A 16,615-nucleotide genomic window follows, 5' to 3' on the forward strand; every position below is an offset into this window, starting at 1 on the left:
TTTGCACTTTGCAGTTTTGTTTTGACTGTTGAAAATTTTAAAAAAATGAAAACAGAGAATTTGTAGTTAGGGAAATAAAACAATTTCCTACTGGTGTAATTTTAACGTTCAATTTTAACAAAATCACAATTACGAACAATTTGGGTTCAACTATATGCTGTAATGAAAAACATTAGTGTCTTCCAGTTTCTCATAAATTAAAAGAATGTATATGAACTGAATTTTTCTGGTTTTTATACTTGCATGGTCTTTTAATAAGTCAGTGAAATCTAAATTTTTTGCAATAGCACTTTCAATTGAAATGAATGCGAGTCCTGACAAACGATTTTGAGACATAGTGGACCTCAAATAATTTTTTAGTAATTTCAGTTTTGAGAAACTGCGCTCACCAGAAGCCACTGATACTGGTAATGTTAAAAGAATGTGTAATGCTATAGCAGAGTTTGGAGTGAAAAATCATTTCTTGCTATAAATTCTAATACTTTTAGAGGAGACGTTTTAGGACTTAGCTCAGATAAAGCTATTAATTCATCATGCAATTCTACTGCGTCAATGTCAGCAGCATTCTCAATACTGAGCGCTAAATGTAGGTCTTGGCACGGCTTCATGAGGTCTTCTTTGGAAAACTGATTTTTAATATTTCCACTATCGTATAAAAATTCAAAGTTTCACAATGACTATGCAACTGACAAAATCTTTCTTCAATGGAAGTTATAGCTACATCCAAAATACAATAGAAACATTCAACTTTAAAACTTTTGTTTGGATCAAGAATAGGATCATCATGAGCCTCATAATAAAACTTTCTTGTTTTTTTCTGAGGACGATGAATTGTTGAGGTGCAAATGTAGGTTCAAAATCAAGATCCTGTGCAATTGTTGTTGCTTCTTTGACAGTTTCTTCAAATCCTTCATCTGAACAGTATTTTTTTAAAATATTCCAGCATTTTATTCAAAATTGTCTTTGCCTCGGATATGTCTATGGTTATGTTCTGCATAACTTTGCTGGTCAAATTAATTTGATTTAGAATATTATGCCAAATAACCTGCAACATGAAAATTGAAACGGCATCATTTTCTGAGCCAATGTTTCAGCTTCATGTCGAAATGAAGGATCATACGACAAGTCCTGGTTTATTTTGAATAGTGCATCATAAATCTCTCCTGATGAATATTGGAATGGTCTAATAGCATCTATCCTGCTTTCCCATCTAGTTGGACTTAGAAGTTTAAGTGTGAGTTTTTGTTCAAGATGCTTCTTCAAGACTGCCCAACGGTGTGTGGAATCACTAAAAAAGTTGTAAATTGCTTGCACTGTGGTAAAATATGAAACGGCATCTTTAGATGATTTGGCGGCATCACTAACAACCAGATTGAGAGAATGCGCATGGCAAGGAATGAAAAAAGCTCAATTGTTTAAATTCAATATTCTTTGCTGTACACCTGCATGTCGTCCTCACATGTTTGAGCCGTTATCATACCCTAGGCCGTGCATATTTTCTAAAGGTATTCCATAGTGTTCCAATCTCTGTAGAATTACATCTGTGAGGGCTTTCCCAGTAGTTTCGTTCACTGGTATAAATTCTAGAAAGTGTTCACAAATTTTCACTTCTGCATTTTCATCAATTTTCAGAAATTGTAAAACTATTGACATTTGCTCGGTTTTGCTCAGATCTTGAGTACAATCAACTATAATTGAGTAATATTTGGCACGTTTCAAATTCGATAAAATTTAATTACGCACTCCATTAGAAATTAATTCTATTACCTCATTTTGTGTACTTTTACACAAATAATGGGTGTGAATCTCTCCATCTTTCACTCTTCATACATGCTCAGCCATAACATTATCAAATTTTGCTAATAACTCAACCAATTTTAAGAAATTTCCATTGTTATTCTCATATAAAATATCTGAGGATCCACGGAATGCAAGGCACTGTTCGGCTAGGAAATTAATGATTGCCAGTAAACGTTCCAACACAGCTTGCCAACGTAGAATTTCAGAATTTAGTTGACATTGCTGCACCGCATCGATTGTTGTACCGGAACATAATTTGTTTGACAGCTCAATCCAATTTGTCAATGAGTGTAAATGATTTGTTGATGTTTCATGTTCTTTCAAATACTGATGCAAATTTTGCCATCATTAAAACCTGCAGTTGCCAGAAGAATGTCCGAGTTACAGAACAGTTTGCAGCAAAAAGAAAAAACTACATCTTTGGTCTGTGAATACACTAACCACAATCTATTAATTTGTTCCCCATTTTTCATTTTTTTCTTCATACTGGATGGCATAAATCGACGATTCGACTCATTAAATGGATATTCAAATATAGGATCTAGTTTTGAAGGACCTTTTTTCACAATAATCATTCACATTGCATCAGTAATTATTGTCGGCCATGTGCTTGGATCTGACCCTATGTCAGTCTCTCCACCTTCCAATAATTGTTCTTCAGTTTTAGATTTCGATAACAGTTCTTCGTTTCTGGACTCTTCAGCTGAAGTAGTAAATCTTTGGATGGATTGTGATTGTTCGTCTTTATTAGTTAGCGAAGATAATCTTTGGTCAGATTGTTCATCTTTATCAGTTGATAAAGATAATCTTTGGTTCAATTGGTCTTCATCAGTTGATGAATAATCACCTTCAATGCATTGCTTAGAGATTTCTCCTTGATTGTCGACTTTTAAAAAATACTTTTTTGAAGTATGAGATAGTTTTTCTAATTCTTTTTGCCGTTTCTCTCTTTGTTGTCGGTAGGCAGCACCGGAAAGTCGTTTTCATTTTTGTCCTGGCATTTTAGCCCTATAACCACTGGCGCTGACGTGAAACAGAAATTAGTGCAAATGGCACCGATAGGGCAGCACAGTACACACACGTAATCATTATTTGAGTGACTATGTCACAACGTGACAATATTTTTCATGTCACATTCCTATTGCACTACTGTACTTGCCGTAGGTAAGGCGCTAGTCATTGGGGTGAGAGAGCTTCCCATGAGCTCAGATACACACTGGACCCAGCCCTGCTGGCATTTTCCCAGTGCTGAGGCTGCCCAGCTGGGAGCCCAAGGGGCATGCAATGGAGAAGCTCTGGGGCTGGAGGAGCCAAGGAAGAGGTGCTGGGCTTGCTGGACAGATGCTGCCCCTCTCTGCCAGGTCGCTCGCCCCCTGCAGGGGGGGAGGCAGAAGGAGACTCCAGGCACTGGCGTGCTGTGCGGGGCTGGGGAGGGAGGCGGCAGACTCTGGGGATCCAGCAGGCAGAAGCTGCCCAGGGGTCTGCCCAGCCCGACTCTTACCTTGCTGCGGATCTGGCCCAAGGTGGATTCATCTCCCGTCGCCGCCGCTCCCGCAGCCAGGGGTTGGGGCTGCTGCTGGATCCCAGCCCTGCTCATCCTTGGTCTTCACCTTGGCCCCGGCACAAGTTGTGTTTAGCCCAGGATGCCGCTCCATTCCCCTCTCCCCTCCCCTGGCAGGAGGCGGAGCAGAGGGAAGGAGGAGGAGGAGGAAGAGGCGGGGACAAGCCAAGGAGGAGCGGCCCGCCTGGGCCCCATGTTCCACCCATCCTCTGCAGCCGGGGCAGGGCCGTGCTATCGGCTCCCACAGCGGCTACACCCCCCCACGGGCGGGAACCAGTAGCGCAGCCCTGCCCCGGCCGCAGAGGATGGGTGGAACATGGGCCCCAGGCGGACCGCTGCCCGAGGAGGGGGGGCCAGCAGGGACAAACCGGGGAGGAGCGTCCTGCCCGGGACCCATGTTCCGCCCATCCTCTGCAGCTGGGGCAGGGCTGCGCTACCGGCTCCTGCCTGAGAGGGGGGGACCGCTGCCCACAGGAGAGCAGCAGGGACATACTCCCCAATTAGCTGGCTCCCTGCCCCTCCGCACCCCGGCAGCAGAACAACAGATTAGTTACCACCCCCTGGGGTGGTCAGGATCCAGCCGAGGATGCTGCCTCAGGTTTGAGCCGGGGCCCCAGCATTATGCCGCTCCATATATTTTGCCGCCCCAAGCACCTGCTTCTTTAGCTGGTGCCTAGAGCTGCCCCTGGTTAGACCAGCTCTATGATGAATTGGTTTCTATGTAGTTTCATGAGAGACCTTTAAGCTCACCCTGACAGTCATCACTAGGAATGAGACTGATATTTCATTGCTTTGCCCACAGGAAAAAAATAACCTTTGATTGAATAATACAGTAGGGAAAACACCAGCAACATAGCTCCTCTGCAACTTCATTCCTCCTTTCCTCTTTTGTACCCATTAAGCGCTATGAAACCTCTTCTGATGCTAATATACCTCTGAGTATTTGTTCCCATTAGTGCTTGGGACACTTATTGCAAATAAGTCACGCACTTCAATGTCTGTGAATAATAATACAGAAGAGATGTGAATTCACACTATTTGAAAGTACTTTTCTTGCTGAATTCACCCCACTCTAGTCTGGTAGCTTATTTTGCTGAAACTGAATGGGAACTGTGAGTTCCTGTCCTCCTAGCATAGATGTTTATAGTAAAGAATGAGATTTTTTTATTCATCTTTGCTAAAGGGTGCTGTGGATTCTCAGCATAAAATGCTCTTGCTCAGTTGAAGTGGTTTAAATTATTATTCATTGGAATCTTCCATTAAGTGCTGGGTCATCTTTCCTCAAAGCACAATTTGTTCCCTGTGAACTATTCCTTGTCGAGCTCAATATTCAAAGCTATTTCACCTCTTGCTCAACATCTTTTTTGTTTTCTTTCCATAACAGCATGTCTCCATGTATTCTGGCATCTGGGAACAAAATGAGTTCTGTTTGCTAGGGGCCAAAAGAGATTTCAGATTTTTCTAATACTTACTATGTCCTATTATGTTTTTGAGCAGATTCCAAGCCATTTGGTGGAGGTAATAAAGGTCTCAGCTAGAATAAAGTGCCTTCTCTCAAGACCTTGTGAGGAGCAGACACAGATAATGAAGCAGATCTAAACTGTAGTCTCAGAAACCATAAGCCAAATAAAGAGAACCCAACTTCTTAGGTTTTTAGATTTCATTTTGGGGATTTTTTTATGGGGGGTAGGCAGAGGGGAATCTTTGAAGTGTAGCTTAGTTTACCAATAAGCCTCAGCACAGCTAATATGTGGTTGCAATATGTCCTCAAACATCAGAATAAGGCAGCTACAGACAAAGGGAGACTCCTAATTTTCAAATGCACCTCATTATGGTAGCCTAAAGATGAAGATATACAACCTCTAGCCTTAAAGGCCCAATAAGACCGAAAGTGCAATTCATAGACCTTTTTACTATTCCTGGATAGCATGGTGAGAGATACATTACATATGTAAGCAGTCACCCTCAACTTCCAGATGGCTTCCACTGCTTCTTCCCCTCAAGGTGCCTCTGAGCTGCACCAACAGCTTTCCTTCATCTCTGCTATCAAACTGAGGCCATGCCAAACCCGAAGAATCATTAGTGCTGTCACTTCTCCTCCCCCCCCAGCCCCCAGTTATGAGCTAAATTACTCCTTACACACGTATGGGTTTTTTGGGTGTGTGTGTGGGGTGGGGGGGAGAATGCACTGCACAGCCTCAGGCCCTTGAGGTCTTTTTATGCAAGGAGTTCCATGCTTTCAAGCTCTCCATTGTCCTGAACCTAACCAGTAAATTCTGGAGTACTGTACTAGTTTTAATCCACTTTCCATTAGTACTGAAACAAATGCTGTCTATGAAAGCACTGCCATGACATATTACTACTTACATAAATCATCCTTATTTCCCCCATTCTGTGCTGCAGACCTGTCTATGACTTGGACCGGACAACAGAAGCAAGGGGGGGGTGCAGGTTGAGCTGTTAGGTTATAAAGTGCAGCTGAAAGTTTGCATTGAGGGACTCCCGCACATCAGTATCATAGAATCATAGAATTCAAGATCAGAAGGGACCATTATGATCATCTAGTCTGACCTCCTGCAAGATGCAGGCCACATAATCCCACCCCACCACTAGCAGTGACCCCCCTGCCCCATGCTTCAGAGGAAGGCGAAAAACCTCCAGGGCCATTGCCAATCTTCCCTGGAGGAAAATTCCTTCCCACCAATGCTGAGTAACAGATGGAAGTGTGTTTAGAGGTTGTAACTGAAAAACAATCAATCATTCTCTTTAAAAAGCAAAAAAAAGCATTTAACCAATTTCCTTGCTTTGTTTTATTTTTATTATATTGTCGATAAGCAAATCATGACATTTTAGTAGAAACACTGAGCTAGACGTGAAGGGGACACACAAAATGTGTGTATGCCGTACTTTACACCAGCATAAGAGTTAAAGTTCTTCACATGCAGAACAGAAATAGGTGTTGAGACCAGTACGCACTTTAATATTAAAGTGGCTGGCACATTAACATACTAGAGTAAGCCGCAAGCATGAAGAAAATACTACACTAAGGCAACATTTTAAACAAGGAAATCTGGAATTCCAGCAGTAGCAACTTCCTAATATTGAAACACAAAGTGCACAAAACTGAAGTGTCCAAGGATGATGTAACCATGCAAAGAGAACTTCTGAATGGCTAAGAAATATTGAGCTTGGGTTTGTGTCTGGCAAGTAAACAGCTGACAACACAGATCTTAGAGCCACTGTGCACCTACACAGATGTTAAAATGTAATCAGGGAATCCATTTGAGAGTGTGAATTCAAGATTTGGGCTACCATGCCATTTAATCCATCTCTATTGAACTCCTATAGCAATATACCCCAAAACTCCTTTGAGATTGGGAAGTTTTCACCATCTTACAGATGAGAAAATAGACTGCTAGTTCCAAGTTAAGCATTCATTAATTTTGGTACCTCACTTTCACAGCACACAACTTGAGACATGAGCATTTTTTTTAGATGTGCTGGGCACATCTCCCATGACTTCAGTTGCAGTTGGTGTCTGACATCTGTTTAAAAAAAGAAGAGTCAGGCCCTGAGAGTCAGCACCCAGAATTAGTACATGTGTGTGAAAGACAGAGCTCTAGTGATTTACCAAGAGACAAAAGAAGCCTATGGCATAGCTGGGACCACAGCATGGGCCCCCACTTCTATTTGAAAAATAGACCATGTTTCCTTTCTTCCTTGTATCTAAGTATTGCAGGAGTCTCACAATAGCAGGTGACGTTCTCCATTTAAGTGTGATTAAATCCTACATTTCCCTTTTAGCAACAAGTAGCAGTACTTACCACTTTGTATTTAATTATATTGTGAAAGTCTTCTTTAGAACAGCATACTGTTACAGTTGTAAGTGTACAAGGCGTGTCCCATGACCTGCTCCATTCTTCCTTTTACAGCATCATTTAATGGGTGTATGGCTCCTTCCATGCATTGCCATTGGTAGGTTGCCAAAAAACAAGTTCAAATTGTTTCAGACCAGCTGAACACAATAGAAGCATAATAGTTCTATGTACATTAGGAAAATTTTGTCCAGCACACACAGATAAACAATCTGAATCAGGAAAATGAGTAGACTATATACACACACAGACTCCAAGAGAAGCCAGTCTATCTTCAACGACAAAGTGGCCAAAGTAAAATTTTTAGATTGCTAAGGGAGAAGGGTGTACACTCCAGTACTTATGCCACAAAGTTCAAATATTGATCCAAACATCCCTAAAAGCTTACACTGTTTGAATCGAGCCCAATTTTTCTGTTTTTAATTCACACCATTAGAGGCACAATTTTTTTCAGTTCGGAAGAACTCTTGAATATTTCAGGGACTACCCCTTTCATATTTACACTCACACAATGTCCATGCAGTGGCTACAGCAACTGCTTACACAAGAGAAATATTAGAAAAGAAGTTAGCTTCCATCACTGGCTTCTACCCCTACTGGACACCTTCTGTTTCTTCTCCAACTCCTCTGATGCAACTACAACCAGCAGCTCCTCCTCGGTAGCATCTGCTTTTACAGGCACACTCTGTCACAAGAAACCTGGCATGTGTAGAAACAGCTGGAAGCAAAGGGGTACAGCCAATCCCATATGACCTGCTAGCAGCCTGCAGGGAACCAGCAAGTGCATCAGGAACCACTACTGCTCCACAGTCCCATTTGTGAACAAATCTGACAGACACCTGATCTTGGCATTGTCTTTCTTTTTAAGTATTAACAGGATGCAGCTGGCAAGAAAACTGTATACTAGCTTGCAGCCAAAGATGATAAAATACAGTCAAGTAATAAGTATGCCAAAGTGTCACAGTAAAACGGTAATTACACAGTATATATAGCAATGCAGGAGGTGAGCACTGGAACAACCTCAGAATGCACAGCACTTTGCTCATAGAATTCTGCACAGTGAAGCTCTATTTCCTGTAAAAGCCTCACAATAAAATAAGACGCCCTAATCTTGAAGATTTAGAGGAGAGGAAGGTTACCAAAAATATGCTGAGAAAATTTTCCCTTATTCCCCAGTAGGAATATACAAATTTACATTGCGAAGATGACAGCCCATTAGATACATATCTATGCATGAGAAGCTAAACTTAAAAAAAAAATAGTATTTTGAAATAAAGGAAATACATTAAATGTGCAGTGCCGGAGCAACAAGAACACCAATTCATAGTTTATAAATGCTTCTTATACCAAACTTGAGACAATATAACAAGACTTTTAGGCTTTGACAAGTGACATGCTTTTACCATAATCAGTTCACTCAAAATATTTACGCAACAGTACAGCTCAATATTACTGTACGTTTTGATACAGAACTTTGTTTTAAAAAATGATTTTATTTACAATCTAATAGTTTGCTTTTGCAGCAAAATGCTGCCCCCTGCTGCTATGAATCTGGAACAGGCTGGCTATGAGTACCACTTCTGGTCTTCAGCTGTGATTGAGCAATATCTGCTAGGGCACTCTGTATCTTTTCTAGTAGCATATCCCCACGATAAACAACCTCTTCCAGACGGGCAGCTGCTTCATGGTTTTCCTCCTCTAAACGATACAGACTAGCAGCCTTTAAATACAAAAGAAAAAAAGTTAAGGGATCTTGAACATCACATAAGGCAGAGTTTTCCTCAAGGGGATGGGTGGAGGAGTTGTCCATGCCCATGATGAAACACAGTAAGAGCCCCATCTTTAGCTCCTACATCAGTCATTCTCTGCTGGAGTCCATGAATATTATTTACCCATTATAAGTTTGGCATCTAAAAATGCACTCCTTGCCTGGAGGCTAAATTCATCAACAAAAATAGATGCTTTTGTTTCTCAGTTTGCCAATTTTAGATTAACTTAACTACAGCTTTCTTAAACAAAAATCAGAACCTTTATTCCTACTCAAAAGAGATGAGTAAGCTGTAAGACTTTCAGATTTCAGTGTTAATTACTTTGTACTACATTCTCCAACAAGCTCATCTTTGGAACTGCACAGCACAGTGAGGGCCATTAGACATATACATGTGGAGGACAATGAGAATTGGACTCCAACTATTTGGACATGTGACAGTAGCTGAAATATGGGCATTTATACTAAAGACGTGGTAATGGACTAGCTATCTGAACAGAAAAGTGAAAAAAGGTCATGTCTTGGGTGAACAAATGTGGCAGCCCTATCTATACATTTAGCATACTGTCTGTGGCACACTGAACAAGAGATGCTGCTAAGGGTTACTTGATTAACAGGAACATGCTGCTGTTGAGAGATTTACACTGCTGGCATGTTATGGACAGTTCAAAGCTCAAACTGACCTATCAGCCACTTACATGTTCAAAGAAATAAACCAATCAGTGATGTCATGGTCACCTTCGAACTTGAAGGACAATCATCATTTAGGATAAATTCATGAAACCAGGTTTCAAGTCCAGTTACATTTTAAGTTACGCATTAGTGTCAATAAATTGAGTCTTTTTATATTGCACCTTTAGAATCTCTACTGTTTTACTGAGGTAAGCATTCAGCCAATTTCATCCACCCCATAACATGCCCTGTAAGGGTGGACTGCGACATCTGTTTGCGACAACACACCAATTTAAGAATGGAAGTAAAGAACAAACAAACAAACAATATCCAATATCCAGAGGACAGTTTGACCAGGACTAAACATCTACCCTTGCACAAAGGGGCCATGGAATCTTTAATTATCACAGGCACTGGTAAAGGTCTTTTTTTAAAAAATCGAAATGCAGTGGCCCCTAAGAATCAGGCATAGGCACTGGTGCAATATCAGCTCAGAGGAAAGCATGCTTTCTACTGGGTCATCAAAACCAGTTTCTGTAGTGCCTTGGTTTTCCCACACAAGTGCAATTAGGGTCAGACATGGCTCAGCTATGAAACATGACATCATAATCTGTCATATATCTGCAGATAAGACTAAAACCTATTCAGGTTATTTATATAGACTGTGAAATTACACTGATGCTTACATAGTCTGAGTTTTGACATGCATCCGATGAAGTGGGTATTCACTCACGAAAGCTCATGCTCCAATACGTCTGTTAGTCTATAAGGTGCCACAGGACTCTCTGCTGCTTTTACAGATCCAGACTAACACGGCTACCTCTCTGACACTTGAGTTTTTAATGTAACTACACCTCTAACCCAATATAACATAACCCGATACAACACAAATTTGGATATAATGCGGTGAAGCAGCACTCTGGGGGGCAGGGATGCACGCTCCGGCAGATCAGTGCATCAGCGTGTCTGGCTCCAACACAGTGCTCTGAACGGCATGTTAAGGGTGGAAGGCAGGCAGGAGGGCAAGCGGGGTGAGGAGGCAAATGGGGAGGTAAGTGGCAGGCAGGAGGAGGGTGAGGAGGCAGGCGGCGGGAAGACGGCCAGCAGGAGAGTGGCGGTCAGGCGGACGCAGGGAGGCGCGCTGGACAGACGTCGGGGAGACTAGACGTCGGGGAGACTAGCGGGGGGTGAGCAGTGGGCAGGCAGGCGGGGTGAGGAGGCGAGCAGCAGCCAGGAGCGCTGGGTGGATGGTGAGGAGACTAGTGGGGAGGCTGATTTGTCCCGGGCCCCACACCCCTCTAGGGATGGCTCCAACACACTGCTCTGAGCGGCGTGTTAAGGGGTTGAGGGGTTGGATAAGGGGCAGAGGGTCTCGGATAGCGGTTGGGGACAAAGAGCAGGAGGGAGGGGTTGGATGGGACAGGGGTTCTGAGGGGGAGGGGGTAGGAAGTAGGTGGGGGTCAGATGGGGGCGGGGTGAAGCTGTTTGGGGAGGCATAGCCTTCCCTACCTGATATAATGTGGTAAGATTTTTTGGCTCCCAAGGACCACATTATATCGGGGTAGAGGTGTAATATGTTTAGACACTACTGTAACTAGAGATCTAGCAGAATATAGCACTTTTGTTCAATATCCTTAAACTATTTGGGACAGTATTTATTAAGCCTTATTTATGCTTCTCCAGTTTAGACATGTCTAATCTCTTTTGTAATCTGCAGCTATCCTCTGCGACTCTGAGACTATCAACTCATCTCCAAGAACTGAAAATACAAAGTTTACTCTTCGATCTTAAAATTGCTTCAGTGTAGCACAGGGAGTTAGGGCTTGTCTTTGTACACATAATTACAAAGTAATTGAAAAAAAAAATCAGAAGATAGGGCTAGGAAGGGCAAGACAGGAGGGCCACCAAGCAAGACTTGTAGAAGGAGATAAGCATTGCAGTAAACTGTTTTGGGAGGTAGGACTGATTGCTGGAGAGACCCTAGCAGGAGGCACATGGGCCTTTCGGAGGGAAAAAGGTTTGGGGAAGCAAGTTTGATCTGCTGCCCTGCAGGAAGGTTTCCTTATGGAGCCAAGAAGTGGAAAGAACTGTAACATTTCAGAAATGCTGAAAGTCCTTTAGAAAATGAGTGGTCTAGACACAAAGCAGTAGGACCATGTCAGATACAGCGTTTAAGTGAAACTCACTTGTGACATGCTCCTTATAGAGACTGGATGAAACCTGCTTTGAGAGCCAGAAAACTTGCAAGTTTCTTTTAATATGAGAAAAACAAAAAGGTATATTAAAACAGTAATGTGTTTAAATATTAACTAAAAAAACCCAACATGGCTCTCAAAAGTAGTTTCAGATGGTGATGGAGAGCGGCAGAATATTTAAGAGCCCCGTGAAAAGAAAAATGAATTTAATATAGCTCAGAGTTCCAAAGTTTAAGTCTTCCCATCCTGCTTCAAGTTTTAAGTTATGCTATGTAATATTTCCAATAAATGAAGTGGTTGATTACAGGTACTTTTTTCTTGGGGAGGCGTAGGTGGGTGGACAAAATATTCCCTCAAATTGAGCTAAGATTATATCCTTTATGCCACCTGCTACTTTGGGCTGGGATAATCAGAGGGGAATAAGAGAGTGGAGATTTTTTTTGCTGTGTTTCAAGTGTTTTAGATTTTAGTGATATTCTTACCTGCAAAGCTGCTGTTGATTCTTCACTAGGTAATGAATCTATTAAAACATCAATATCCTTAGCAGTTCGTGCAATCAATGCTGCAAACAACTGAGCGTATTCTATTAAAAAAAATCAGAACAGACTATTACAATTTAATTTACCTTTTTAGAGGAGAACTGTAATAAACACAGTGCTCAATGAAGGAACAAATGACCTTGAATTTTACTCCGAATTCCAGAAGACTTGCACTGATTTCTAACTCCAATGTATTCTAAAATTTTTAAAACTCTTTCTTGTATTAAAGACAGTGGTAATACCTTCCATCTCAAACAAATCTAGTACATGCTAATGTTCAAAGACTGATTCTAAATCCTATCAAATAATCTAAAAAATGGCATTGGAATAGCAGTCCCCTTACAAAATACGGCAGCTCTTAAACCAGATTCTCCATTCTAGCAACAAATCAAACATTCCAGTTACAATATGTTACATATTCTGGAGCATCATCGAGATAATCTTTCAATTCTTTCCTTGAATTTGGCCATTGTGCTAGTTAAAAAAGAGCAAGGATTAGATTAGGATAATGTGATTAAAGTCTGAAATTTATGAAATATTTACAACAACTTGGTAACAGATCAAGAAAAGAAGGATTCTTAATATGGTTGCTTAATAGATTTACAACTACAACAATCAATTTTACCACTTTAACAAAGTAAAAGCATTTTAAATTTATGTACAAATGCACATGGAAAAGCTTAGTTATCACTTTGTTAGTGACAGGATTTTAATTTAACTTCTAAATAATATGAAAATGTGCGGCGTACTTTCAAAAGGATATTGCTAGTTTAAAGTCAACTCTGAATGAAAATGTTTTAAATCACATTACAAGTAAAACCCCAGGTTATTATAGCTGAAAAATTAAGAGGGAAAGCTGTATTTCCTCAGTTTACTATGTACATTTGCCAAACTTTTAGTTATATTCACTGTTTCCCGTTTGTATAGGTCTCTCACACAGCTGCAAGGGAGAGAAAATTTTAAGATAGGAAACTGATTATAAATCTCGGGGATATGTGTAGTAAACTATATTTTCAAACTTGATTGTATTTCAAAATGACAATGTTAACTTAAATGTGTACTTTGCCATCACCATATATCACCTTGATATAGAAATATTAAAGTTGTACAGATTGTACTTAAGCTTTCAAAGTTATCACTACTTGAAGATAAGAAACTTACAGGGAGACTGACCTGCCAAGAAAACTTTGGCTTGTCTAGAACCTGGACTTTAACTTGAACAGTTACAATATTCTGAAATATAACTTGCCTTGTCTAGAGTTTAAGACTGTTAGATCTTACATGACCTAATGCCTGTAAACCTTAAACAAAAACTTGGGCTCCTGAGTCATCACTTAGCAGATACCAGTACCTGGGATTGGACCAGCTGCCACTAGAAAGGGAGCAAATGAAAGCTCTGCTTTTTGCACCTTTAACTAGCTCCTCACAGCTGTCTCCAATATCAGATGGCAAACCCTTATAGGCCACTGTAGCAGTGGTTGACAGTTTTCCAGAACTGCAACAGAGCATCATTTGTGCACTGTGCTAGCCTCAGTTGAGATTCCTTAGGTCAAGCCTAATCTGATCCAAGACATGTAAAATATAGGGGACTAAAGAGCCATTTAGGCATATAATGTGTCTTAACTAGAAAGCCATGTTTAAAAATATTCAAAAAATTAGGGCCATCCTGAGCATATAAATAAATAAATAAAATAAATATTTTCTAAATATACATATCCATATGACTCAACTTTCTTCCCAGCTTGCTTTGTTTTTTCATATGAAGTATGATAATACACCGCTACCTTCATAGAACACCACTTGATATAACACGAATTCAGATATAATGTGGTAAAGCAGTGCTCGGGGGGGAGCGGCTATGCACTCTGGTGGATCAAAGCAAATTCAATATAACAGTAAGATTTTTTTGGCTCCCAAGGACAGCATTATATTGAGGTAGAGGTGTATTCGATCATATATTTGCTTTATCTTTAGAAAATTGCCCAGAATTAACCTATAAAAAAGTACAGATGGAAAAGAATTTTTGGTAAACTAATATGGATGTTAACTTTTATAATTGCAGACATTAGAGAGAGAAGGTATTATTCCAAAAAACATTAAAAGCAAAAACACAGATAGATAGATAGAGCTTTATACTCAAACTAATGTAAAATTTCACAAGACTGGTACATTATTGGTTTGGCTTTTAGAAACAGAAGTTTCCTGAACACTGACTAAGAATCTCCTCATAACAGGGATCCTTATAAAATGACCAATGTTTGAATTATTAGAGCTATATTAAAAAAAGGACCATGAGAGAGACACATTTCTGTGCTTAACTTTGTCAAAAAATATTTCACATATCTCAATCAATTCACTTCCCTACAGAATGTGCAATTATCCATAACTTGGCCTGAATCACAACAACTGTTACAACTTTCTGAAGAGTTTCTTAAGACTGAAGTTACTTAATTCTAAACTGACACTACCTATTTAACTAGAGAGTAATCATGTTTAGTTAATGAACACACATAAAACTGACCTTCTGTAGGATTAGCTGGCTGGTCTTTGTTTATAGCTGTCTGAATGTTACTGAAGGAGGCAGGTGGGCCACATTGCTGCAATACCCCAATGGCATTACAAAACTGATCTGCAAGCTACAGGCAAGATGAAATAGGTTTACACAATCATACCATCATTTTAGTCTGTATTTACACTAAAGATAATCAGTTTAAACTTTTTGCCCCAACAACCATTACATAGAATTGCACTTCAATAAATTAAAATAGTTAATCCAAGTCTGTAGTGAAGATCCCAATCCTGCCTTCTGTGCAAGTGGATGGCTCTGATTGCACTGGGACTCCATGACAATGCAAGTGTCCACTGCCACATATCAACTAGCAGGATCAGGGATTAATTAAGATGCTACCATTAGCACACTCAAGTCCAGGACAAAACTTTGGTTCCTAAATCCTGGCCTTTAGCTGCTCAGACAGCTGCAGAGATAAAATGCTTTTTCCCATTCCCCTGGCCACATGGTTAGGTGCTACCCAGCCAGTTACTGAGCCCAGTGAAATTAAGTGGGAAGATTATTGCAATCAGAGATAGAGAGGGAGCAGTGTGATCTCACCAGCACCTATCAGAAAGGCTCGCTGGAGTAGAGTAGACACATGGCAAGTCCTTTTTAACAAAGCGTTCAGCCCCAAACCAGCCATTTCAAAAGGGAGCCGAAAGAGTGACTTAAGCCTGCATCTACTCAAAGGGCTTGCAGGGCTGCTCCGCTGTAGGGTGACCAGATGTCCCAATTTTATAGGGACAGTCCCGATATTTGGGAATTTTTCTTATATAGGCTCCTATTACCTCCCACCCCCATCCCGATATTTCACACTTTCAATCTGGTCACCCTACCCCTCTGGGAGCGACTCCCTGGAAAAGCAGCGTCCCCCCCTCAGCAACCCGGGACGGGGGAAAGCCCCCACCCCCACTCCACTGCCCCGGGAACGGGCTGCTCCGGCCATTCCTCACACTGGCAACAGCGCCCAGTTCCCGCCCGCCGCTCTGGATGGCGCGAGCTCAGCGTGGGGCGCCCCGCGGAGCTTCACGGGGGGGGGGGGCGCGGGACCAGCCGAGAACGCTTAAAAGCCCAACGGCCTCCGCGTGCTGTTTTCAAACCGAATCCATCGTCACCCCCGCTCCGGCCAGCGCTGGGGCGGAGGGAGGGAGCAGGCGCCTCAGGTTTGTTACCCCGCCCCCGCGGGGCCCAGAATCCCTCCCCCCAGAGCGCGGGAGCGACGCGCGCTCGGCGGGAGCCGACTCGGCCTAACCCCGATCTGAGCCGCCCCGGCTCCAGCCTCACCGAGTTCACCGCGTCCTGCAGCTGCGTTAGCCGATCCGCCATGATGCTCCCCGAACGCCCATCCCGCTTCCCTCCTGCCTATTGGACAGAGCCTAAGCGAGGCCGGGCCGAGCAGCCAATGGGCGCGCTTGGTGTTGGACGGTTGGGCGGGAGAGGAGAGTGGGCGGGGCTTTGCGTTCTCTTTCGGGTCCGGCTCTCGGCTGTGGCTCAGGCGATGCCTTGGCTGCTGCGGGGCGCGCGCCACCTGCTGGCTGAGAGGCGAGTCGGCAGCGGCCGGGGCCGCCCTCCGGAGTGAAAGGCCAAGGGCGGGGTCCAGCGTCCACTGAAGTAAATGGAAAGAGGGCGGGGGGGGGTCTGAGTGTGCGGAGCG

General features: G+C 42.2%; 1 protein-coding gene across 1 annotated transcript; it reads right to left on the reverse strand.

Annotated features, from left to right (window-relative positions):
• Nucleotides 1-6,181: 6,181 nt before the first annotated feature.
• Nucleotides 6,182-16,399, reverse strand: MED21 (mediator complex subunit 21). Its single transcript, XM_039543163.1, has 4 exons — nucleotides 16,246-16,399; nucleotides 14,932-15,046; nucleotides 12,354-12,454; nucleotides 6,182-8,956 (listed from the first exon to the last, which is right to left on the reverse strand). The coding sequence occupies exons 1-4, from the start codon at nucleotides 16,285-16,287 to the stop codon at nucleotides 8,780-8,782; spliced, it is 435 nt and encodes a 144-aa protein (XP_039399097.1). The 5' UTR covers nucleotides 16,288-16,399; the 3' UTR covers nucleotides 6,182-8,779.
• Between the last annotated feature and the right edge of the window lie 216 nt (nucleotides 16,400-16,615).

The sequence above is a fragment of the Mauremys reevesii genome, linkage group 1, assembly GCF_016161935.1.
Source record: "Mauremys reevesii isolate NIE-2019 linkage group 1, ASM1616193v1, whole genome shotgun sequence".
NCBI classification, from domain to species: Eukaryota; Metazoa; Chordata; order Testudines; family Geoemydidae; genus Mauremys; species Mauremys reevesii.

Coding starts and splice junctions, on each gene's coding strand:
- MED21 (XM_039543163.1), bottom strand. CDS start 16,287: ATGGCGGATCGGCTAACGCAGCTGCAGGACGCGGTGAACTCG. Junction 15,047..16,245: donor TGCAGGACGCGGTGAACTCG/GTGAGGCTGGAG, acceptor TCTTGCCTGTAG/CTTGCAGATCAGTTTTGTAA. Junction 12,455..14,931: donor GCCAGCTAATCCTACAGAAG/GTCAGTTTTATG, acceptor TTTTTTTAATAG/AATACGCTCAGTTGTTTGCA.